Below are 27,037 nucleotides of genomic sequence, written 5' to 3' on the forward strand. Positions count from 1 at the left end.
TCTAGCACAGAGTAGATGTTTTTTGCTTAATAAATAGTTCAGGGCTTTCCAAACTGCTTTTTAGGATGTTAATAGAGATGTTAATAAAAATTTTCTATGCAGATATATTTAGCAAACGTTGGTTAAACATGGTTCAGGTGGGGCTAATATATATATATAGACGGTCCCATTTGTGTTTTTTTAAATAGACATACATTTATTTGTAGAAAATTTTTTGGCAGAGAAAGTGGGAAGTGTTAACACTGTCATCTCTAGGGAGTGAAGATGGGGAATTAAGTGGCAAGGGGAAGAGAATTTTCATTTTTCTCTTATATATTATTTGATTCTTTAAAAAATCAGTACATGCACTATTTGAAAGTAATTGATTTTTCCAAGGTTTTTATTATTAGCAAGAAAGAGAGAGAGAGCACAAGGGGAGGTGGCAGAGGGAGAAGCAGACTCCTCGCTGAGCTGGGAGCCCAACATGAGGCTTGATTTCAGGACCCTGAGATCCTGACCTGAGTGGAGGGCAGCTGCTTAATTGATGGAACCACCCAGGCACCCCCTTTTATGTAACTGATTTTAAAAACAGTGAGGTACATGGCCATGTTTTTAAAAATAACACTAGCAACCTTGTGCTAAAAATGTGGAGAATAGTAATTTGATATATATTCTCTCCTGCCTGTACCATTACCCTCCTCCATCCCAGGATCTTCTTGGGAAACACAGCCTCTCCAGACCTCATGGGACAATGGACTCCCCAGGTGGAGAGGCCTCCAGGAAGAGCTGTCTCTGGGCCATGCCCCAAAGAGCGCTGGGAAAATGTTCCATTCAAGGAGGAGAGGATGAGGCCTATGTACAAAGAGAAAGAGAGCAGAGTCACTATACTGAGTGATGGAGATTTAGAACATGAATTAAACTCCTGGATCCCATTGTTCCTGAAGCCAATTTCACCTAGGAATTCACTTTAATAAGCCAACCACTCCCTCCATTTGTAAAGAAGCCTGAAGAGCTGCGGAGTGGAGCCCTGCCCTGGGAATTCAGTGACACAGCGTCTCCTAGTAACCAGCTGCGTCCTCAGTTCTCTACAGGCCTCACATCCCATAACTGGAAAAAGTGTTGACAGACCCTCTTCCACCTCGGCTTCGTGATCCTGTCCTTGACTTCTAGGGCCATACTCTTTGCCTACCCAGATGCTGCCTTTCCTTCAGTAGGTGGGGGTGTCCCCAGGGACCTGTACATCTCCATTGTTTCTGACCCTCGAAGTCAAAGGCAGCCAATGTGGCTGAATGTATTGAGCAGATGGGAACTGACATGGATGTTAGGGTTGACTCTGGGATCCAAGGGCCCAACATCGAAGTACCAGTCACTTGAGGAAGGCTCCCCCTCCTCCTCCCTACCGTTCCAAGGGACGCTTTGAACAAAAGCAAACCAGCGAGTGCATGTACCTGGGAAGTGAGCCTGAGGGGCTAGAAGACCCTTTGGTCTGGGGATCACTTAGGTTGGGGTCTTAGAATTTAATATTCTTCCTTACATCATGGAAACTGTTTTTGGTTCCAGACCTCCTGCAGGGCCTGGGTCCTGGAAGACTAAGAGACGGCTGTGGTTGGATTGGATAGGCGACTAGGGCAGGTGGGGAAGATGGGAGTCATCAGAAATGACCACAATGGGCAACAGAAGATAGTCCTTGTGGATGAACAGAGCCCAGCATCAGGAAAATGGGAAGGAACTAACACTCTGGTTTAGCTATTCTGCTCAGGTTCTGTGCTAGATACTTTACTTCTGTTTTCTTATTTAATCCACATAACAGGTATTGTGTCCCCATTATATAGAGGACATAATACCTCAGAAGGATTAAAAAAAAAAAAAAAAAACTTTGTCAGGTCACACAGCTTGTAAGTGACAAAGCCATGACCCAAATCAGGCTGGTATGACTCCAAAGCCTCTTAGGATTGTGGCCCCAGCCACAGGAATAAGATGTGGAAAGCCTAGGAGAAACTGACATGACTTCAGCCTGGAAGGACTGGGTGCATATAGGACCAAAGCTTGAAGAAACGCAAGGAAAGTGCAATGGCCAGAGCTGGGGCCTTGGGCTTAGCTGGCCCATCAGTGAGGCTGGTCACAGTCAGCCCCTAGCTCCCCTGATGGAGCAAGGGCTTTGCTCTGTACACACAATGATGAACACACCACCAGGGTCCTTGCCTCCTAAAGAGTTAGGGTCAGGGAAGATTTTCTCAATTGTGTTAATTTCCTATTGTTGCTGTAACAAATCACCACCAACTTAGTGACTTAAAACAACATACATGTTTTCTCTTATTTTCCAGAAGACTGAGGTCCCAAATGGGCCTCCCTGGGCTAAAATTAAGATGTCTGCACAGCTGTGTTCCTTCTGAAGGCCCTAGGAGAGAATGTGTGCTGTGCCTTTGCAGCATGTAGAGGCCACCTATTGTTCCTTGGCTCATGGCCCCCTTCCATCTTCAGAGCTAGCAGTTACATTGCTCTGACCTGTGCTGCTTACATGGTCTCATCTCACCTGACTCTGACTCTCCTCACTGCATTTTAAAAGGACCCTTGCGATTACTTTAGGCCTATCAGATAATCCAGGATAATCTTCCCCATCAAAAGATCTATGCCTCAGTCAGATCTGCAAAGTCCTTTTTGTGATGGAAGATGACATAGTCATAGGGTCAGGAAATTAGGACATGGACATCTGTGGGGGAAGGGAAGCATGATTCAGCTTACCACACCAAGGAATGGACATCTGACGCATAAATGGAAGAAGGGGGAGTTCATTGAGTGAAGGGAGTGAAGGGGGTGAGAAAACATTCTCCAAGAGGAAACAGTATGAGCAAGGGTCCTGAGGCAGGAGGGAGGGTGACAAGCTGAAGATTTTTTAAAAAGCTAGTACTAGCTTTGGCTGGAGTACAGACAGTGGGAGGGGAAGGTGAGAAAGCAGGGGAGAGTAGGGAGGGATGGGGCTTCCACAGCCTCGAAAAGGACTTTGGCCTCGGTCTTTCCTAGGTAGAAGAGTGGGGGTATGACTGGATATGTCGTTTGAAGATTCCACTCTAGCTTCCTATGAGGAATGGGTTTGAGGTGCCCAGGGTGGACATAGGGAGCCCTTTAGATAAGTGGGGAGGAGCTGGAACCCACTTGGGCTATCACTCAGAGTCTCCTGGCCCTTCCAGGTACCACATGGGAACCACGCACATCTTGCTTAGAAGCTTTGATGTTAATTTTAATATGGAAAATTGCAAACATATACACAAACAGAGTTTACTAAAGGTCCACCTGTTCATCTCCTGGTTAGACTAACTAGTCAATTCATGGCAAATCTTTTTTTTTTATTTTTTTATTTTTTTTTTAAAGATTTTATATTTATTTGTCAGAGAGAGAGAGAGAGAGCACAAGCACAGGCAGAGAGAGTGGCAGGCAGAGTCAGAGGGAGAAGCAGGCTCCCTGCGGAGCAAGGAGCCCAATGTGGGACTCGATCCCAGGCCGCTGGGATCATGACCTGAGCCGAAGGCAGCTGCTTAACCAACTGAGCCACCCAGGCGTCCCAATTCATGGCAAATCTTAAGAGTATCTATATTCCCCTATCCCAGGATTATTTTGAAGCAAATCCCAAGTAAGCTATCATTTCATCCAAACTGATTTCAGCTTGTACCTGTATCCATATCAGAAATCCTAATAATAATGATGATGATGATGATGGTGGTGGTGGTGGTGGTGGCGGCTTGGGAGCTACTAAGTCCCTGCCCTGGCTCTGCACATATCTGTGGAAGGAAGGAAGGAATAATTAGTATTTTGACAATCTTTTAGGAAGAATATTCCTTTGTCATGTTTGCCCAGGATTCCAGAGCACCTTGTACATCAAAATCCACATCCTTTCGGGACAGAGGAGTTTTCTTCTTGTGTATGCCAAGCTTTGCCCAGTTCTCCCAGAACCTTCTCTTGCCAACCCCTAAGCAGGTGCCAGCAGCTCCAGGGCGTATGCACTCTATTTTTCAGATGGGCAGTTAGAGGCCCTGCAGTTAGAGGCATCAGCCCACAGGATGGCAGAAAACTCAGCGTGGTGTCCCCAGCCAGCCACTCTGCTGGCACTAGGCGAGAAGGCTTTCAAAATGACAACAGAAGTTCATGCAACCCACGTGCTGACATGCTCATTTCCAGGACACCTGCAGTTAGCTTCCTGCTCTCCAAATTACTCTGTCTTGCTGGGTGGGAGGTGGCAAGGCCTCTAATTACACCGTACTTGCAGTCTTTGGGTTCTGTGACTATTTCAAGAACCATCTTGATATCCTCCTCTCAAAGGAGGACCTTCCTCAGAAGCCCCCTCTCCACAAAAGTCTTCACGGTCTGGTGATGTTGTCTTTGGGTTATCAACTGCCACTGATACCCCCAAATGGCTTAAATAACAATTACTGGATGGTTTTGTTACGTTTGCGATTTATGGGGAAAATTTGGGTGAGCCTCAGCTGGGTGGTGCTTCTCCACGTGGCATTGGGCTGGAACATGGTGTGGCCTGGAGGGTCCAGGAAGTTTGGCTCTCATGTCTGGGGCCTGCTGGGCACAGTCGGATTCCTGCCTTCCCATGTCATCCTAGGACTCTCCCGTGGCCTCTCTATCAGAAGTCCTAGCAGTCCTAGCACAGGGCTCCAGAAGTACCTGTTTCCAGAGACAGAAAGTAGGAGATGCTGCCCCTTCAGGTCTGGAAACCGCTACAACAGCACTGACCCCACTTATTCTGTTGGTAAAGGGAACAGAAGATGGACCCACCTCTCAGTGGGAGGGATGTCAAAGAATGTACGGCAACCTGTAATTCTTGTCTTTGTCTGTTGGAGCTTTTATAATGGAATAGCATAGATTGGATGGCTTATACAGAACAGAAACTTATTTTGTACAGATCTGGAGCCTGGGAAGTCCAAGATCAAAATGCCAGCAGACTTTGGAGTCTGATGAGAGCTGCCTCATCGTTCACAGATGGTCATCTTTTTGCCATGTCCTCCTATGGGGGAAGAGGCAAGGGCACTCTCTTTAGAAGGGCATTAATATTAATTCATGAGGACTTCACTCTCCTCATCTAAGCCCCTCTCCACGGAGGCCCCTCCTCCAAATACCATAACCTTGGAGATAAGGTTTCCATAAGTGAACTTTGGGGAGACACAAGCATTCAGTTGTTTAACAGTCCTTCCTAGGCAAGGAGAGGAGAGCATAGATCCTTTGTGACCGCAAGAAAATGCAGTGGCTCAACTTGTGGGAGCTCTTCCAAAACAGCTTTTTAAAATTTTTTTAAAGATTTTATTTATTTATTTGACAGACAGAGATCACAAGTAGGCAGAGAGGCAGGCAGAGGGAGAGAGAGGGAAGCAGGCTCCCTGCTGAGCAGAAAACCTGATGCGGGACTCGATCCCAGGACCCTGAGATCATGACCTGAGCTGAAGGCAGTGGCTTAGCCCACTGAGCCACCCAGGCGCCCCCAAAACAGCTTTGAATGGAAACAGTTTTTAGCATTCTGAGACCAAACTGCAGTGCTGTGACAGGGAAGTCCCTTATCAGCCAATGTGGCCTCTGCTTGGAAGGTACGAGCATCGGTTTCCATAGGCAGAGGGAGAGAGGCTGCTGTAGCTAAGTAGTGAATTAGGGGTGCTCCTGAGACTAAAAGCAGTGACTTTGCTGGCTTCTAAAGAGGGCAAATCTGGTGAATCAAGTTGATTTGAATTACCAGCCTGGGCTAACTCTGTTCACTGTGCTTCTGTCCTTGTAGAGTTGACTGGCATGCCCTGAGCTCTGTGGCTAAACACCCCAGTGATGCAGGTGGGGGGTTTTATGATCAGGAGTCTGGTTGGGAATTCTGGCCTTCTAACATGGCCGTCTATGTAACAGCTCACCTGCAGTAAAATGGGGAATAGAAGCACTCCTTTAAGATTTGTGAGAATTTAAACCCAGACCTAAAGGACATGATGTAGTTTCTGGAACGTGTAATGGGTGCGTAAATATAACTTCGTTCTCTTGTTTCTCTTGCTTTGCCTTGTTTGTTTTCCCGTTTTCCCCGTCTCCTCTTGCCCTCTCCTTTCTCCTTCTCTTGCCTTTCCTCTTCCCCTTTTGTTCTCTCATTCTCTCCCCTTTGAGACAATAAATGGTTCCCGGCTACAAACTCTGATCCAGGAAAACTGGCATTTGCTCCTCCCTAAATCTTCCTTTGGCTTTCTCATCTCCACACATGTCTTCACATCATCCCTTTCTCCTAGTGTGCCTTCCCCTTCTTACCGCTGATCTACAACTTCAGGGGCCTTCCTAGTTTCTACACTCTTTCCACTGTGAAATATTTCCTGCTCATCTCAATTGGAAATCGACTCTCCCTCCTGTGAATTCCCATAGTTCTGGTCCACTTGCTAACTGGTGGCCAGAAAAGAGTTCGTGGTCCACGAGTCAGGAGGCTCTGCTAATACAAAGCTATGTGACTCGGGCAAGTCATTTACCCTGCAAAAGTTTTATCCTCCCCATCTATAAAATAAGGTAGTGAAACTAGATAATTCTCTAATTAGGGTACTTTCTGCTACAAAGGACAAAAATCCTACTCCGATTATCTTAGATGAAAAAAAGCGGGGGAGTTTATTGCATTATATAACTGAAACGTCCAAGGTTAGAGTCCAGGTCAGGTGGATCCAGAGCTCAGATGATCATCAATTTTGGCAATCAATAACTACCTTTCTAATAATGTCAGCAAAACTCTCCAGGCTGACTTTCATTAGGTGACACTGAGGCATGAGCTCATCGTCGAAGCAGTCACAGTGGCCAGAAGAATAAATATTCTGATTTGTCTAGATTTCATCACATGCCTACCCTTGGATCTGGGGATATGGCCAACCCCATCAAAATGCATTGGCTGCAAGTGGAGGGATCGTTCTCTAAAGAAAAGTCTGGGTACCGCTCTCAGAGGAAGGGCCAATGCATTCTGAGAATGCCAAAATACTGGATCCTTCTACAGTCCACCTCTCAGCTGAAAATCTTCCCATCCAACAATCTTCCTATAGACCCAGCTGCAGAGTGCCCCACCAAACAGAATGTAACTGCTCTGTGTGCAATGCACATTCTCTGAAAAGACATAGCCCAAAGTTTTGTCTGGCTACCATATCCATGTACTTCCAGACTTTCTTTTTTCTTTTTCTTTTCTTCTTCTTCTTTTTTTTTTTTTTTGTAAGATTTTATTTATTTATTTGTCAGAGAGAGGGTGAGCCCAACCAGGGAAAGCAGCATGCAGAGGGAGAAGCAGGCTCTCCCCTGAGCAAGGAGCCCAGTGCAGGACTCGATCCCAGGACCTGGGATCATGACCTGACCTGAAGGTAGACACTTAACCAACTGAGCCTCCTGGGTGTCCCTCTTTTTTTTTTTTTTTTTTTTTTAGGATTTTATTTTCAAGTAATCTCTACATTTAACGTGGGCCTCAAACTCAAAACCCCAAGATCAAGAGTCACACACTCTTCTGACTGAGCCTGGCAGCTGCCCCTCCAAGCTTTCATGATGATAAATGACTTTCTCCATCATGTTGAGTGTGGCTCCTCAAGTCCTATACCCTTTGAATAAATGGCACTTTTTCCCACCCACCCAGTAAGACCAGTGAGGAAAAAAAAAAAAGGATGACTGCTATTAAAACATTCATTTGAAAAAGGGAAACAGAAAACAGTGGTGATTAGTCTGTGATCTATACCATATCCTGTTGGAAGGGGATGGGGAAGCTCCCTGCACTGGCAGTAGAATGAGTTCCTTGACTAGCCAGTCCAGCTGCCCTGGGTTTTGTTCTCCTTGATCCTTTCCATCAACAGAGAAGAGATGGACCTTGAGGTGAACTGCCCTTCTGGGAATGCAATGCTTTAGCAGCTGGTTTCCTGTTAGCATAAGTTCAAGCGTCTCAGCAAAGCAGTCATTGGCAAGGAACAGAATGCATGGCTACCAGTGGCTGAAACAAGCAGGAATTTATTTTTCTCATATAATAATATATCCAGAGGCAAGCAGTCACCAGCATGAAATTAAATCAATGGGCAATGAACTGTGATTTTATTGGCTTTTTCCGATAGACAGAATGCTGCAGTTCACATCTGCATTCAAGTGAAGAAGGGAGGGGCTGCCCCAGTGGATCTGCCCCTCCTTTTATCAAGAAAGGCAGAAGCCTTCCCAGAAGCTGCCTTCAAGCTTCTTGTAGATCTCATTGGCCAGAATTGTGTCTCATGGCCACTGCTAGGTGGAAGGAAAGTCGTGGAAGCTAGTATCTTTGTCCATTGTTCCCCAAACAGAATTGAGATTTATTAGCAAGGAAGGCTGGAAAATTGTCTTCGGGTTCGAGAATAAGGATATGGGGCAGCGGGGGAGTTTAGTTTTCCAAAAGCAAGTTAGGGATCAATTACTGCAAGAGACAGGGAGGTGTGCCAAGTAGGAAAAAACAGACTCTCATTGCAATGCCAAATAGACTGTTTCTGACTCTAAAAAGTCCTTGGTCCGAAAGGCATAAATTAAAAAGAAAAAAAAAAATAAAGAGTTTTTGGGCTTCAATCAAAGAATAACAATATTGCAGAGGAGTTTTGGAAAGTTAAGTCGTTGGCAACTTATTTTTAAAATAACACCTGCCTGAGATAGCAGACAATGACAACTTCTGATTTTATCACAAATTTCAGGATGAAGGAGGCTTTAAGCGTGCTGACATGTGCCTTGTCACTGTAGCATAGGGTGATATTTCTCAGGGGGATGTCAAGGAACCAAGGCTGCCAGCCACCCACCTCCCCCTACCCTCTCCCTTCCCCCAGCAAGGTAATGTGCTAGGATTCACTTTCTGATTTACATAACCACCGAGGCTAAATTGCCCAGAGCCTCTGATGCCCTCGCTCCCTGGGGCCCCACCTTGCAAGTTAATATCCATGGTTTCAGGGCAAAGAGGGATTAAGAGAGATTTTTAGAGAGTTTCATTACTTCTAGGCTGGATTAGCTGGCTCACCCAACGTGAGCCTAAAGGCCCACTTACAGCCCCACCCCCCAGCCAGGGGCTCCGGAGTGGTCATTCTGGGAGCGGACAGCAGCACAAAGTGGGTTGCAGTTCTGGGACAGAGGAGCATTTGAGAGAGTGGGAAGGAGATTCTGCTGTTTTGGGCATGCCCCAAGGGAATGAAGCTAATAGACCAGACGTCTTCGTTGGAAACCAAGTTAATTTTTGAAGCAAAGGCTGAAATAGGCTTCCCTCTTCTCCTTTCTCACCACCCTCTTGCCCCCCACCTAACCTGAGATAAGAATAGAAATGATTCGGAGCAGGTCTGCTCTGCGAAAGGGAATAAACCTGCTTCGCGGACGGCGACCGATTCTGCACCAGAGCACATGGCCAGGTCCTTGACTAAAAAAAGAATGCAGCCAGCAAAAGAGCGTCTCTCAGGCAGTTTCTAGATCCCATGGTCCTTTAAATTTATCACCCCACAGGAAGGAAGTAGAAATCCTTTTTGGGATTCATACTCAGGATTTTAATCTGTTTTCTATTTTTAACCTTTCGAAGAGAAGACGAAACCCTGCAAACTAAAAGAAGCCATTATCTTTGCTAAAATAATTTCAGCTCTGAGAGAACAAGAGTCCAATTTAGCTTTCTAGGTTAGGGTTTTTTGGTCGTGTGTGTGTGTGTGTGTGTGTGTGTGTGTGTGTGTTTTAAATTCCTTGTGACTTAGAACAGGTGCTAGAAGAACTGCAAATCTGGGGAAGTAGGTCCTGTGGGCACCAGGAAAGAGGGCTGCATATGTCAGCGGGCCTCCCCCAGATCGCACGTCACTGCAGTCCCCAGCTCCACCAGTCCGGACTAGCATATGTCCGTCCGGTCACTCCTCTTCCGTCCATTCTCTGCAGTTCTGCTCCTGCTCTACTGCATTGGGTTCTCATACCACCATTCTCTGCTTAAACACCATCCTGTTTTCAGGAAGACAGACTCCAAAGTGAGGGGCACAAAGCCTCCCAGCCGTCCCCCTGGCTGCAGCTTGCCTTCCTGCCCCATCTCTGTTCTTGACAGCCACTGGCCTTTGCCGAGCACAGCACCTGCTATGCCTTCAATTACATTTGTCCAATGGAGTCTAACCAGCCATACCGGTCCTCATCTCCTGTATTGGGTGTGCATTGACACTTCTCCAGGCTTTGTGCCTTCAAGCCCTTCCCTTTGCCGGGAATAGCCTTTCCCATCCCATCTGCCAGGGAAGCAGGTACTAATTCCTAAGCCTCCAACTCAAATGTCAGCTCTTTTCCATAGCCTCCTCTGCCACTCCCTTCACCCACCCACACACCCCGAGGCAGAATTATTTTGGGCTACTCTCCTCTATTATGCATTCCACTGCCGTAGCAATTCCTACATTGCGTATTTATACAGTCTGATACACCATAAAAAGGTAATTGGGTTCCTAAGAAAATTGACTTTATCCAAACTGAATTAAAAACCGATTGATTTGGTGAGAGACAAAAGGGGTTGCAGTTAGTGTGTTCAAGGCTTACAATAACAAAGTTAGCTCTCCTGCAGGATTTTCAGTAATAAAGGTGCTTTCCAGCAATCAAAGCATTTAACTGCAAGCTAAAATATCAAACTGCTTGTTCAAGAGAGAAAAAAATAAACCCAGACATCTCACTTGACTCAGAAGCCACACACCCAAGAGCCTTCCAAACCTCAGTCATCTTGGCCGTGACCTTGCAACTTTGCTGGCATCACAATTCATACCACAGGCATGAGCTGGTATACAAAGGAGGAAGCACGCACACTGCTGTGTGTCCTCATGCTTTGCTCCCCTTCAACCTCCTCATCAAGGACAGACCCCCAGAGACAAGCCTGTTGTAACCAATGGCAATCAGGATAATGTAAATTGTGTTTCTTAATTCACCGACCTTATGGTCAATATCTAATTCAATTATGAAAATTCTCTCTGTAGGGAAAGCCCTCCATTACTAATCAATTACCTTCCTTCTACATGGGAGGACACCCAAAGCAGGTACGTTGTCCTATTCAACTTTGTCATCTCAGTTTTGCTGAGCTGATGACAGATGTCCTGCATTCTGCAGATAATTAGCTTTAGTCTTGACTTTGCCTAGATCTTGCTCAGTGCCTAGGCTCTTTTAGCATGACCTGGACACATTCCCAGCCCCTCGCCTCAAGCTTCTGTATACTGATTACTGGATTTTGTTGTTATGGATGAAGATTGACTTTAATATAGCCCTTTTGTAATACAATGTTAACATTTATTGAAAGCTATGCTAAACCTTTTATGTGAATCCTCTCATCTGTTCCGGCAACCCTGGAACATCAGTAATATTACTGGCCAACTGTACAGAGTAAACTGAGGCTTAGGTCAATTATGTGTCCCACAGACAAATAAGTGGAAGGGAATGACATAAAGTAACCACTCCAAAATTTTAAAAAATCTCATTTGGAGTAGATGTCCCCCAGCCTTTAGTTGTTTAATAGTTTTGTTGTTTTATAGCTTTCCACTTCAAATAGAAAGTCAATTCATTTATTTGCACATTTGCAAACTTTGCAATTAGTTTATCTTGCAGGATTTTAACTGCATAACATTGGATAGTCAATGAATACTTTATTTTTATGGCCAGGTTGGTACTAATTTGAACATTTTTTTTTCTTTTTTAAAGATTTTATTTATTTTAGAGCAGGTGAGAGCAAGAGCAGCAGGGCAGGGCAGAAGGAGTGGGAGAAGGAGGCTCCCCACTGGGAGCAGGGAGCCTGACCCTGGGCTGGATCCCAGGACCTTGAGATCATGACCTGAGCCAAAGGCAGTGGCTGAACCAACTGAGCCACCTAGGTGACCCTAAAATTCTTAAGTTAAAATGACCATAATTGTTTCCTCTAGTAGGAAACTGAGGCCCTCAATCATATATTTATCTAGCATAGTGTGGGACCAGAGATGTTTTCTAGAGGAAATCTCGGCCATATCCAGGGTAATGCACTTACAGGGAGATGTGAGGAAGTGGGACGGCTGCATTTTTACAAAAGGGCATAGACTGTCTGAGGAGCTGGCTTATGTCCCAGCACTTACTCCATTCCAGAGTATATGTTGCCCAGTACTCATCGGATATATGCTTGCACCCTTGCTACCTGATTCTTATCAGAAATCCAGTTTGTACAAATAATGTTTGTGATGATGTCTTGAAGAAGTACTATGCCTATAGTCTTAAACCACAGATAAGGTATCTTTAATCTCTTTTGGAATGAGACATTGTGTGTGTGAATATATCTAGATATCTAGATAATTTCAGATAAGACCTTTAACTTATTTGCACCTCAGTTTCCCCACTGGTACCAGGATGTAGTTGGTCTGGGTGACTTCAGAGTGATTTCCAGGGACGCCTGGGTGGCTCCAGTCAGTTAAGCATCTACCTTCAGCTCAGGTCATGATCCCAGGGTCCTGGGATGGAGCCCCACATCGGGCTCTCTGCTCAGCGGGAAGCCTGCTTCTCCCTCTCTCTCCGCCTGCCTCTCTGCCTCCTTGTGATCTCTGTCTGTCAAATAAATAAATAAAATCTTTGGGAAAAAAAAAAAAAGCTGATTTCCAGGGCTAACATTTCATCACGTATTCTCAACTCTGGCCATACCTGTGCTCATGAGAATCTCATCACAAATCACCAAATGCTTTGGAAGATCTGAGCATTGTTTCTGTTTGATCTAGGAATGCATTAGAATGTGTGACTTCCTGGGGTCAGTAACGGAATGCTTCCTGGCTGCTATCATCCCCTCTCCTATCGCAGTCAGTTTCCATCTGGAGATCCACGTGATTCCAAGGAAGCTGTCTCTTCTCCGGAGGAGAGCACAGGGTATTGGTTGCCCCAGTCCATGGAAGAGGTGGTATCAGGCCAGCGTGGTGTCCATGGGAAGGGACTCAAGAAGTAATTTTGATGGATTGGAAATGGGAGGTGAGGGAGACAGAGATGAATTAAGGAATGAGCTTTTCTTGCTTGAGCAACCTGGTAGATGGAACTACTTGTTGAGAAAGAAAAGTAGGGAGGAACAAGTTGGCGGTGGGCACAATCACAGTTCGATATCGTCCGGGTGCATCTGTGCCCACTCTCTAGCCCACACTTTTTTTTAAGGTATTTTATTATTGATTTAATGTGCATTACTTCTTTTTTTTAAATTTAATTTAATTTAATTTTGTGTATGTGTTCCAAAATTCATTGTTTATGCACCACACCCAGTGCTCCATGCAATACGTGCCCTCCTTAATATCCACCACCAGCCCACACTTAAATGGAGAATGCTTAACGGGAGCAAGCATGCCCTGCTCCTCTTTGAAGCCCCTGCAATACCCAGCACCAGGCTCTCAGCACAAACTTGCTGACCAAATGACCATTCTCAAGTCAAGATCTTGGCATCAAAGAGTGGATAAGTGACATATAGTGGAGACTGAGCTGGCCTTAGCCCCAGTGAGGAATTTGTTGGCTCACAATCTAAAAAACCCAGGAAGAGCAGTGATGCAACTATCCTTAAGAGACCGCTAGAGCTTGGGATGCCTGGGTGGCTCATTCGGTTGGGCATCTGGCTTCAGCTCGGGGCATGATCCCAGGGTGCTGGGATGGAATCCCATATTGGCCTCCCTGCTCAGCCGAGAGCCGGCTTCTCTCTCTACCTGCCACTCCCCACCCCCGTTTGCTTGTGCTTGCGTGTGCTCTCTCTCAAATAAAAAAATTAAAATCTTTGGGGCGCCTGTGGCTCAGTGGGTTGGGCCTCTGCCTTCAGCTTAGGTCATGATCTCAGGGTCCTGGGATCGAGTCCCGCATCGGGCTCTCTGCTCATCGGAGAGCCTGCTTCCCCCTCTCTCTCTCTGCCTGCCTCTCTGACGACTTGTGATTTCTCTCTCTGTGTGTCAAATAAATAAATAAAATCTTTAAAAAAATTAAAATCTTTAAAATTAAAAAAAAAAAAAGATAGCTAGAGCCAACACTTGAACACCCCCTAGGGCCTCCCTCTATTCCCTCCAGTTTCCACTTTTCTGTGGGTATTAGCCCCGTTGCTATCATTCGTGCTTTTTATATCCTCCTTAATGCAGTACTTTCACCAATCATCTTGTTCATATCGTTGTTTGTTGTCTGCCTCCCTGCTCCATGCCCTATTGTGTAAACTCCCTGGGATTACATCTGTCTTGTTTATTGCTACTTCCTTAGCCCCCTAAATAAGGCCTCTCTTTGAGTGGAGGCTTTGTAAAAATTTTATGAATGGATGAATGTTTTTTTCATGCAAAAGGCAAGGACTTTGTCTCAATCTGTCCGCCTCTGAGACTAAACACTGTATCCAGGGGTTTGAGATACTATGATTATCTCCTCTTGAGCCATGCCCCTATGTCTGGGAGGAGATATGGAACCAACAGCAGGACAGGAAAAAAATCTATGGACAAAGAGGCGATCTTTGGCCAAAATTAAGGGCAAACAGCACAAAGAAGTAGTCTCTTAGACCCTGCTGAATGTGAACTATTCTCAGCCCTGAGCTCTCCTTGGATATATGTGGGCATTGTTCTCTTCAATCTCCTGGCTTCTCAGTTATGGGGATTTGAATATATTTATAAGACACAGAGTCTGGGCAAGTGATACTATTCTCCAAACCAAAATTCAAGTGCACAGTCTGATAAATGTGAGGACAACAGGATGCAACATTTAAATTAGGCTTGTTCCCAAAATGTCACGATGGGTGCTGGTTTCTCCTGTAGGTGTCCACTCCAGGTTAGCTAGGAAGTCATTAGCCATCGGAGCCTTGATTCTATGAATGACATTTATGCGGGGGAAGTGCTGGCATTAACTCATCCACATCACTCGCAGTATCCAGCAGTGAGTTCAATTTCCCTTAACCATTTAGAAAAGTGGCAAATTATAGGGAACAAATGTCCCTTCCAGCAGCAGGAGAGACACCTGCCTAATGAATCAGCAGTTATGCAGATGGCGAGATGGAGAAACCAAGCAGGAAAGGTCTGGAGTCGGCTTCTCCTGATAAGCAATCAGTGCCAGAGCATCTTCTCCCGTCTCTAATCCTGCTGGGCTGGACCACATTGCTTTCCACACAAATGTAGGTCATTTAAAATGCCGTCAGCAAGCTGGTGTTTCTTAACTGCCAAGGCGCTGGAAAACATATAGTGACTAGGAGAAATTATCTCCAAGCTGGTGCTTCTCACTTAAAACAGAGAATCCAGAATTTTAAAGCTGCATTCTATAAATCTGAGTCATGATTATTCTTCAGTGTTGCCCAGATAGCCACCAACTTTGTATGTACATGTGTTAGAGGGTGGGAATGGAGGTAGGGGGGAAAGAAGGCAAGGAAAGAGTGCTAAACCATACTTTTAAAGGCATAAATTACAGTTTTGCAACTTACTCTTGAAGGTATTTAAAAGCATTATACTCACGTACAGAAAGAATCAAAATGTCATCATTTATGCCAAAATCTGGAGACACATTTGGCCCTCAGTTTGGCTGAGAAAGAAAAGTATCTGTTCTACTGATTGAATTTACCATTTTGCAAAATTACCTCTGTTTAATTCATGAAATTTAATCACGATCATGCTGGGATTTATTGCTTCTCATTAATGCTTCCTTTGAAGATGAGTGGGAAGACCTAGGGTTGAGAGGAAAGAAAGATTCTTTCCAAAGTACTATAAGACTTAATTTGGATTTTATTAAATCTCATTAGTTCAGTAATACAAAATTTATAACACTTTGGACAGACAGTGGGCTGGTATTTATCTTGGTTTAATCTATGAAAAAGTGACTTTTCTCTGCAGGTGAATGATATCAATAAGTCTTAAGGGGGTATTCTATATCCTTGATAGAATATTCATTAGACACTTTCTCTTACATACAAGTACTAGGCTAATTTCAAAATTTTTCATATATTCATTAAAGAAGATGGACGGAGGCTATGTCTTGAAATACTTTCCTACTTACTATTACTGTTGTTTATTTATTTATACTCTGCCCCCTTCCAAAAAGTGTCTAAACCAGCCTCTAACAGACAGCACATCTATATAGATAAAATTAAATGCTTGTCTGATTACCACATCACAATGTGGTTGAACACAAATGTTGAACCAGATTTCATTAAATTTAGAGAATATTTTTGGAGTGGTCTATCTTAAAAAATGGAGTGAATTTGATATTAATTTTTGATAGAGTTCTGGGAAATGCTGTAAAAAAAAAAAGTGTAGCAGTTTTATAGGAAAACCCAAAATAAGAATGATTTCAAAAAAGCCAAAGTTTATTTCTGATCCACCTAAGAGAAACCTCTAGCTAGGTGGCCAGAGCTGACAGGATGACCTTCCAGGTGTCAGTGACTCAGCACCAGTCTTTCTGTCTTATCATCCCAGTGCTGGCTCGTATCCTTTGGGACACCTTGTGGTCCGGCATAGTTTCTGGTGTGCTGGGGATACTACCTAGTCAACAGGAAGGAAAGATAAAAGATTCCCTCTCCAATGGGTCAGCACACTTTAAGCAGCCTTCCTGGAAATCCCACACAAAACTTAGTCACATGGCTACATCTGGGAGCTTTTCTTAATAAGGAAGAACAGGAGAACATATGTGGGGTGGAACCAACCTGTCCCTGCCATGAACAGACAGCCCGCCAGCCAGCAGAGTGGCTAAAATGGTGGCATAATCTGAGGGGAAGAACTAGAAAATTAAGAACAAGGAAAGTAGAATAATTCATGCAGTTACAATGACTAACGGCTTTAACACTGAGCATCTTGATAGCCATGGAAAAGAAAGCATTATTTTTACCAAAGAAGAAAATGTATCTCTTCTTCAGTAAAGCAAGTGTATATTGGAATTGAGTTCTATAATGTTTCTCTCTCTAGCACCATATGTAAGCATAATGGCTACCTGTTCTGCATATTCAGCTACCTTCATTAAAAAATATTCTATCCCAGTGTTCTCCACACGTATACTCACCTGTGCATGTCCAACCTCTGTCTTAGAAAACATGGTTACTGTGGGTATAGGAAACAGTGAGAGGCACAATTGAATGTTCTTAATGAGTATTGCAAGGGGGTGTGAAAAGTGGTTCTGTGGGAATCAGAGGAAGGGATGGACCAGAAATATCATAGTGGGGTGATCCGTGTCAGGCCTTTTATTTTACAGGCCTCCAGGACGTCATTGATGCCGGGCGTGATCAAATCCTGGAAGACTAAATCAACCTAACTGAACTGCATAAATGGAGACAAGAACCAACAGTAAGTAGAGCAGTTGTCACAAAGACTAAGAGCTTCTTCACTGGCACCATCTGTGCATTCTCTCCAGTTACGATGCTTGGGAAACAAATCTTCACCCAAAGCCACACTTTGGATCTGTCGTGAAAAATCTCTATCATGGGGGTCAGGATTACTAAAAACTCCGACAATTATTTCATTTCCTTATAAGCAGAGCTACATGGAAATCCAAAGATTGCTTTGAAATGTTTAGTATTTAAATGTTGATGGCATCAAGATCGTCTATTACCACATAGATGGGATAGTTTTGCCTAAAGATTGGAGATCATAGAAACCTTTTGGCTAAGGCCCTTCTTTCCTAAACACAGTCTAAATAGGAGTAGCCATCGCTTGCCCCTTTCCTCTTCTTTTTTTAGGCTCTCATAGCTGCCCAAACCTCTTTGGGGTCATAGTGCTCTTCAGTGGTATCCTGCGTACCTGAGAAGGCTTCATCTCTTTTGGGTGGCCTTCTACTCCTTTGCCCTTCTTCACCAACTGTTTCTCTCCCGGGTTAGCTCTGAGAAGGCAGTCCAGAGTCTTGGGGGACATTGCAGTGAAATCCCCAAGTACGGTCATAAAAGAGCTTCCATAAGTGTCAAGAGTATAAGACTCTAGTGGCTATGATTTATTGAGCACCTACTTTGTGGACCATTGCTATGAGCAACTTAGTGTATAGTTTCTCATTAAATCCATATAAAAAAATCTGGTGGGAAAGATTATTATTTCATCTGGCAGCTAAGGAACCTGAAACTTGCAAAGTGTATTTATTTGCGAGGGCTGCCATAACAAATCACCACAAACTTGGTGGCTTTAAACAACAGAAATGCATTCTCTCAGCTATCTAGAGGCTGTAAGTCCAAAATTAAGGTGTTGGCAAGGCTATAATTCCTCCAAAGGCTCTAGGGGAGAGCCCATTCCTTGCCTCATTCAGCTTCTGGGGTGACTGCCTCATTCCGTTCTCTGCCTCTATCTTTGTGCCACTTTGTCCGCTGTGTGTCTTCTTTCCTTCTCTTCCAAGGACACCTGTCATTGGATTTAGAGTTCATCCAGGTAATTCAGGATGATCTCAATATCCATAACTTAGTTTCATCTGCAAAGATCTTTTTTTCAAATAAGGTGACACAGGCTCTTGGGATTGGGACCTGGACATACCTTTTTGGGGTCCTACCTACCTTTCAGTCCAATATGGAGAGGTTGGGTTCTGATCCAGAGCACTTAAAGAGTAATGTGGGGGCTAGACAGAATGAATGTGGGTGGCAATGTGAAGGATAGCACCTGTGCTTTAGAGAATGAACCTAGAGCCTCTGAACCTTAAAAACAGGACATACTCAGCTTCACACAAACCAAAATGCCAAGAGCCCCTGCCTCCAGCTTTCTTCCTTCTAGCTTTCTTCCACTGATAAGATATGGGAGAAGACAATAAAAAATGAATTTCTGATAGCCCTCTGGTGCCCAGGTTGACTCCCTTCCAGGACTGCCTTCTCCTTGGAGGAACTGTGTAGGGAGCAGAACTGAGAATCACATCACAGTGAGCTAAAGAAGATGGATACAAAGCAAATAATAATGGTGTCGTGGCTAGGATCTGGTTCTGCTTTGTTAGTTCTCATTACTTTGATCTCTGCAATACTGGTTGATACTGTCAGAGGCCAACTCAGTCTGAGTTAGGTGGGTCACTAACAGTGTTACCTAACAGGTGTGGCAGTTTTTGCAGAACGTCAGCTGTAGGGGTGCCTCTTAACACCTCCACCATGTACCAGGATCTGTGCAGTGTCCTGGGGATACAGGTACAATGCAACCATGCTCTCTGAGGCCAAGGTGCTAGGAAAAGACCAGACAGTGATCAAATAAACAGGCATGGTAAGATGCGAGTGTTACAGTAATAGAGTTTGTATTATGGGGTACCAGAGAGGAGGGGATGATTCATTTTCAGCAGAGATAGGACCCAGAGATGCTTTTATAAGGAGGTATGTGTTCTTTACCCAAGATTATACAGCCATTAGGCAAAGAAGCTCGAATGGGGATCCCAGTCTGTCTACCTGCAAAAACATTCCTAATCTTCTTTCAACTCCATATAGACATTTGTGCAAGGGCAAAATTAATGAGGTAGAAGTATGCACCCCAGGTAGTCTGACCTGATCCAAATTAGCTCTTGGGATGTCTCAAGGGGGTGAACATAGCACTTGTCTTCATCTCTGTTCTGAAATATCACCTGTCTCAGCTGGCTGCTGAAGACGGAAGAAGAAATAGCAAAATATTCCAGGCTCCTCTCTCAGAAGGCATCCTAGAGCGCCGGGATATTGCCTCCCTGATTGGGGGAAGCAGACAACCAGATGGTCAGACTCTGCTTATTTTCTCCAAAAAGTATTTTAATTGCATATTTTATCTGAAAACTTAATCTTTTAACTGCAATATTTAAACTAACTCCTCTTGATCTAATTAGTAAGATAAATTTGCATACTCTTTAGGATAAAGGCAGGATGCTCTGCATCTCTTCTAGCACTGCTCCCAGAGTTACAGTAGGTGAGCAGTAGGATTCTGTTGGACCAGATTGAGTTCTTCTTGTGCACTGCGGGGGGAATGTAAAATGGTGTCGCTGCTGTGGAAAACAGTATTGAGGTTCCTCAAAGAATTTTAAATAGAATTAGCATCTGACCCAGCAATTCTACTTCTAGGTACATACAGAAAAGAATTGAGAACAGGGTGTCCGAGAGATATCTGTACACCCGTGGTCACAGCAGCATCCTTCACAACCAAAATGGGGATAGATGCAGATAGACTGCATTGCGGTCTCCACCTCTGGATAAATGAATAAACAAAATATGGCATATATACACAGTGGAATATTATTGAGCCTTAAGAAGGAGGGGATATGCTACAGTATGGATTAACCTTAAGGACAATGTGCTAAATGAAATAAGTTGGTCACAATAGGGCAGATAAGGAGTCCACTTCCACATACCTAGAGTAGTCAAGGTCATAAAGACAAAAAGCAAAGGTGAGTTGCCAGGGGCTGGGGTGGGGAGGGGAGTCTGTGGGGTGTCTAATAGGTATAGTTTCAGCTTCACAAGATGAGAGAGCTCTGGAGATAGATGTGATGATGGTGGCACAGCCATGTGACCGTACCTAGTGCCATCAACCTGCACACTTTAAATATGGCTCAGTCAATTTCATGTTATGTGTATTTTAATCCAATAAAAAAAGGGAAGAGGAAAGGAAGCAGTAGAGAATTCAGACAAGCTTCTTCCCCTGTGAGGTGTGTTACGTTTTGGGACACATTTCAATTTTCATAATGAATATGTTGATCTTCAAAAAATGTTTGAGTTCTATTCTGCATCCCTACACGATGTTGAAAATGAGTAAGAATTCAAGCCATGTTAATTTTATTATAAACTCAAAGCAGTAAAGCCTGTTGATAAAATAATTTGATAATCATTATCTGAATGAATGATTGCTGTAGGGGCTCCTGGGTGGCTCAGTCAGTTGAGTATCTTACTCTTGATTTTTAGCTCAGGTCATGGTCTCAGGGTCATGAGATCGAGTCTTGCATTGGACTCCTGGCCCAGCGGGGAGTCTGCTTAAGATTCTCTCCCTCGGGGCGCCTGGGTGGCTCAGTGGGTTAAGCCGCTGCCTTCGGCTCAGGTCATGATCTCAGGGTCCTGGGATCGAGTCCTGCATCGGGCTCTCTGCTCAGCGGGGAGCCTGCTTCCTCCTCTCTCTCTCTCTCTGCCTGCCTCTCTGCCTACTTGTAATCTCTCTCTGTTAAATAAATAAATAAAATCTTTAAAAAAAAAAAAAAAAGATTCTCTCCCTCACCCTCCTCCCCATGCACGTGTGTGCTCTTTCTAAAATAAAATCTTTTTAAAAAGAAAAAGAAAGATTCAGTGATCTAATATTCTAAACTTATTTTAGGTCACTGAAAATATTAGTTTCCAAATGATAATAGAGTTGACTCTATGACCTCTCACGAAAAGGCGAGTCGTCCCAGAGCAGCAGCTGGCAATACGCAGAGAGCTGTGGGACAGGAGCTTCTTGAACTTTGTTTATCCTGCTGTTTTCTTTCTCTGCCCTTCTCGTTGGCACAGCCAGGCCTTCCCAGTGACAACCACCCAGGAGCCTCCCCCTCTCCCTCGCTTTGGTTTCTGAAAGCCTTCGGCCCCGCCTGGGTGGGCAGTTGAAGAGAACCACTGTGAATGTCGGCGTCCCCTGACATGTCATACGTTGAGACCCAGTGCAGAGCTGTACTCGGAGGAGGGGCCTTTGGGGAGTAAATGGGATTCAATGGAGTCAGGAGGGTGGAGCCCTCAAGGATGGGATCTGTGCCCTTGTAAGCCTGGGGAGAGGGCTTGCTCCCCTCTCTGCTCTCACCACGTGAAAGTACTACGAGAAGCCTGCCCTCTGCAGCCTGCAGGGGGGTCCTTACCAGAACCTGGCCGTGCTGGCATCTGATCCCAGACTTTCGCCTCCAGAACCATGAGAAATACACTTCTGTTGATCATCACCCTCCCTCCGCCACCGTCTGTGGTATGTTTGTTACAATGCCTGGGCTAATGAAGACAAGGACTCCACCAAATCTTGGATCGGGGGGCTTTTTCTGAAGACCAAGCAGGTGTTCCTTAGACTGTGGGAAGAAGAAAGAAGGGTCAGCGATGAGGGTACAGGCACCGGTGCGTTCCTAAACAGGGCTTCCTGCCACAACCAACAGGACCCAGAGAGGAGATGGCTGGTCTGTGTGGCTAGGCAGGTGACTGGCTGTGCCCTGTCTGTCGTGGGGAGAGCCCTCCCATACCCGAAGGACCTTCGTGGAGAAGAATAGGGCCCCCTCTGCGGTGGCTACGTGGATTGATCACCGGGGCACCTCTCAGGAGATTTCCTTTCCAGTAAGACTGCCTTTCCCACAAGGTTAGAGCAGAGTTGAACTGCCAGTTTGTCCCGAAAATGGTTTGTATGTTTGCGGGAAGATTTGCTGCACACATAGAATCGCATTCCTCCAAGTAAATACATACACAACGCAAGTCCCCTGCGCTCTCCAGAGTTGGGGGGAGAGTAGAACAGATTCCTCCTGAGAGCAAACGGCGTCGTTCACAGGACAATTTGGCAAATCTTACCACAAGCCTTAAAAGCTCTCAGACTGTTGGATCCTGTCCCTCCACTTACACAAATTTATCTTAAATCGTTCATTTTGTATGAAATATTAAATCGGAGATGTACGGACAAGGATGTTCAGTGAGGCATTGTTTATAATAGAAAAATATAGGAGGAAAGCACCAAAATGTCCAGTCACACGGCTGGATCAGTCACAGGAAAGTGAAAGTCCTCTTAACCAACCGAACTGAACTAACCACCCTTTCTTCCATAAAATTCATTCCCTGAAGTTGTGGCCCCTCGGGCAGGCCTGTGGGCTGTGCAGGTGGGTGTGGTCCGTACCTGGCCACGCCCACCCAGCCTGTGCTCCCAAAGTCGTTGGTGGCATTCGTGCTTATTGTGGTCATCCTGTAGTATCAGGAAGTATCATGAAGGGATGCAGTCTGGGTCCAAAGCTAAAGGGCTGTGTCTGTGAAAACTGCCCTGAGTACATAAGAAAGGCTTCATGAATCAGAGGGGACCGAGAGCTAGGCAAAGTCACTATAATTAAGTGGGGCATATTGGGAGGATTTGTACCACAAATGTGTGCCTGTGTCTTTAAGTGTCCACCCGGAAATGAAGATGACACATGAGGGGTGCGCCTTGTAGGCAACACACAGGGCTGGAATCCCAGCTGCAGGAAGGCTCCAAGCCACTGTCCTCGTAAGGACTAACCTATGATCTGGGTCTCCCAGTGGAAGGCATCTGGGAGGAAGGGGGCTCATTGCTCGTCACTATATCTGCCACCAGGACTGGCTTCGTGATTTGCGGGACCCGGTGCAAAACGAAAATGCATGCCCCTTGTTAAAAAATGACAAAGTATTTGAAGACGGCATCGGCAAGCAAGGCATTAAACCTAGCCTGGGGCCCTTCAGAGAGCCTGGGCCACTACACGGGTCACACGCTCATAAAGTTGCCCTTTATGAAATCAGCAGAAGAGAAAGGAAAAATACAGTCACTGAAGACAAGATAAATGCAATTTAATAAAAATAACAAGTATCTGAAATCTATGAGGGCCCAGCACTTAAATTCCCAAATCACATGGGACCAGAGGGGTTAAGCCACTGAGATTTGGGGGCTAATTGTGTCTCCAGTATCACTGAACTAATTAATCCTAAACAAAGTCAGGACTTTGGTAAAATGGAGAAGGAATGTTTTGCCAATTTCACCTACACATCACTGAACTCATATTGTTTTATTGTAACTTACCCTAGACATTCCCAGGGGCACTCATGGGTTGTCAGGTGAACCGTGTGTTTTCCATGTATCTGCTTACCTAGGGAAATTCATGGAACAGCTGTCTAAACAGGTTTTTAGAGTACTCTTATATATATCCCAATTTAAAAAATACATTATTTTGACCCAAGATTTAAACTTAGAGAGTGCTTTTAAAAAAACATTTATTTATTTGACAGAGATCACAAGTACACAGAGAGGCAGGCAAAGAGAGAGAAAGGAGGAAACAGGTTCCTCACGGAGCAGAGAGCCCGAAGTGGGGCTCGATCCCAGGACCCTGGGATAATGACCTGAGCCAAAGGCAGAGGCTTTAACCCACTGAGCCACCCAGGTGCCCTGAGAGTGCTTTTTTTTTTTAAGATTTTATTTTTAAGTAATCTCTACACCCAGTGTGAGGCTTGAACTCACAACCCCGAGATCAAGAGTTGACTGCTCCACCGACTGAGCCAGCCAGCAGAGTACATGTACTATTTGGTTTTATTCTCAGACCATCTCACTGGTTAAAGGTGGGGCCGGTCTTTTACCTTCACTTTACAGAGGAGGAAACTGAGTCATGCAAAATTGGAAGGGTTTGCTCAAGGTCTCTCAGCTGTAGGGCTGGGATCTGGGACCTGAACACATACCTCCTGACTCCTGGACAGGGACAGTTCCAGCTGAGTCAGTGCTTGCACTGTCCCTACCCCGGGACTGCTGCCCACTGAGCCAGCAGAGAAAGCCTGAGAGGACCTGGTTTTTGAGGAAGCAGCAGCAGGGCCCTTCTGGCTCGACCTGGGGGTTGGACAGGAGGGCAGATCTCTGTCCTGTCCCAGTTCACTCGCTGCAAGACTGGAACCTCTAGAATTCCCAGGACAATCACAAGAACACTTAATTTGATGGCGCTGTAGCAACACCATACACCTGCTTGTTCCTGCAAGGACATCATGTCTCACAGGCTGCCATCAGGGGCAGGGAGCTTGTAGCTCTGTTACCCTCCCATGGCAAAGCTCTGCATCTCTGTCGCAGGTTGGTGGGAGGCAAAGGGATGACTGTGTCTCGTTGTGATGGCTGCATCTCCCCAGAAGTGAAGGGGAAGAGGAGCTCAAGGTGGCCACATTTGGGCAACTGCCCAGTTTTCATATTTCCAGCTCCATCAAAAGAACTTGTATTTTGCAGAAGCTCCTATCTTAAGAGCAGGTTCAGGGAGATAGCATTACCGTTTGGGTGATTGTCCTCAGAATTCTTGTCCATACGCTGGAAGCTCTTAGTCCCTTAAACAGCCCCCTTCTGTGACAGCAGAGACTTGTAAGAGATGGGTTGGCCCCGCTACGGAGTTTGGTACGGAAGGCCAAGTATATCCCCCAGATGCCTCATTCTCTGTGCTGCTGTGCAGCACCTGCAATCTGCCACAGCCTTCCCCTTGAAGGTGAAGATTTGAACTTCCAGTGAACTGGAAAGTTCTAGGTCTCCAGAATTCTTTTCCCTTCTCAGCTTGCTTAAACTGGGTGGATTGAGTTTGGAGGACATCATGTTTTTAAAAAAGAGAGGAAAAGAAGGAGGGATTGAGATAGACGGTGGGAAGAAAGAGAGAAAGGAAGGAAGAGAAAAGGAAGGAAGAAGGAAGGAAAGAAGGAAGCCTTTGGAATCTGAAAGAAGAAAAAGAGCTAATTAGGTAGAAGGGTAGCGGTAGAATATCCTGGCAGAGGTGGAGGAGAACACACACACAGGCCAAAAAAATACTGTATGTGCAGTAGTTCAGCTTGATGCTAAGTTGCTATGAGGAAGACCCCCAAAACACAACTCAGATGATAATTTCTTCATTTCTTTCCTGAGAACCATCTAGAATGAATAGGCATTGCTGCTCCATCAGGTCATTGAAAGACCCATGCATCTTCCATCTTACTGCTTAGCCATCCCCCTTAGGGCACAGGGTATTTTCCTTATCCACATAATCAAAGCCGGTTCACCTTGAAACCCTATCAGCATTTCAGCCCAGAGGGGGAAAACAGAAGTGGTTAGCAAGCACCAAGGGAGAGAACTTAATGACAGAGCGGGCAGTGGCAACAAGCTCTACTCTAAAAGGGAGAAGGGAAGAGTGGGCATTGGGATACATAGCCTCCAGCACAAAGCAAAAGCACTCCCAGCACGTAATTGTCACTGCTCTAACAAATAGAAATGACGGTCAGCTCTTGCCTTGGTTTGTTGAAATGACTACACCATAAAGATCTTTCTTTAGTTTTGTAAGTTTCCTGGAAAAGTCCTTGTTGCAGCTTCTCATCTTTGCAGATTGTGAATAAGGCACTGGGGAAGGAGTTCCCAGATATTTTCACCCTCTGTGGAGTGCTGACTATGTCAGGCACTCTGTTCTGTGCTTTGCATACATTGTCTCATGCAAACGTTGTAATGACCATTTTACAGATGATGAAACTGAGGGAGAGATAAATTAAGGTCACATTATAGGTATTAATGATAGATTAGAACCCAGATTTGATTCCAAATTCCATCCTTTTGATTGCTCCTAGAAATTGTGACTCTGATGAAAGGAACTTAGGAACTCTAGCGTGGCATTTGACTAAAGGAAATGAAATGAATTCAATAAAGAGATATCTGCACCTCCATTCTCACTGCCACATTATTGACACTAGCCAAGACATGAACACAACCTAAGTGTCTGTCAGTGGATGAATGGATAAAGGTGCTGTGGTGTATATATAAAAGGAATATTTTATTCAGTCTTTAAAAAAGGAAATCCTGGCACTTGCAACAGCATAAACGGACTTTGAGGGCAGTGAAATCAGACAGAGAAAGACAAATACTGTATGGCCTTACTTATATTGGAATCTAAAAAAAAAATTAAGTTCACAGAGATAGAGTGGATTGGTGGTTGTCAGAGGTAGGGATCTGGGACTGGGAGAAATGGGTGAAGGTGGTCAAAAGATAAAAACTTTCAGTTAATAATTTACAGTATTGTGACTGCAGTTAACAATACTGTATTGTGTACTGAAAGCTGCTAAGAGAGTGGCTCTTAAAAGTTCTTGTCACAAGAAAAAAATTGTAACTATGTTAGGTGTGGATATTAACTAGACTCAATGTGGTTATTATTTCACAGTATATACATATACCAGATCATTATGTTGCACTCCTTAAACTAATACAGTGTTATATGTCAATTACAAGTCAGGGGATGGGGTGGCAAATTGAGGTATGACTTGGCAGAGAGCAAGGAAAAATACAGTAATTCATGTATCACTGGTCAGATACTTTCTATTTTATGTCCTTAGGAATATTCTGGTTTAAACACCTTGCTTTTGCTTCTTTCCTTCCTTCCCCCATTCATGACTAAGGCTTCCCTTTTATCATCTAAGTGACTGGTTTACAAACTACCCATCTACCACTAAACGCTGGGTTATACCACATGCTGGTCATTGCATATTGATTTTTTTTCAGAGTGAGATTCCCAGCACAGATTACTTTTATTTTATTTTATT

General features: G+C 44.7%; 1 protein-coding gene across 2 annotated transcripts in view; it reads left to right on the plus strand.

Moving 5' to 3' along the window:
• LOC131836781 (uncharacterized) overlaps positions 1-27,037 on the plus strand; it is a 171,395-nt gene that overhangs the window by 111,791 nt on the left and 32,567 nt on the right. Inside the window, exon 6 of one of the 2 annotated variants that reach the window (XM_059182564.1) lies at positions 17,110-20,210. The exons of the other annotated variant lie outside the window; for it this stretch is intronic. Coding sequence (XP_059038547.1) covers positions 17,110-17,128 — 19 coding nt within the window. The 3' untranslated portion in view covers positions 17,129-20,210. Of the gene's footprint in view, positions 1-17,109; positions 20,211-27,037 lie in introns of those variants that run through there. 2 annotated transcript variants of the gene reach the window in all.

The sequence above is a fragment of the Mustela lutreola genome, chromosome 7, assembly GCF_030435805.1.
Source record: "Mustela lutreola isolate mMusLut2 chromosome 7, mMusLut2.pri, whole genome shotgun sequence".
In the NCBI taxonomy this organism is placed as follows: domain Eukaryota; kingdom Metazoa; phylum Chordata; class Mammalia; order Carnivora; family Mustelidae; genus Mustela; species Mustela lutreola.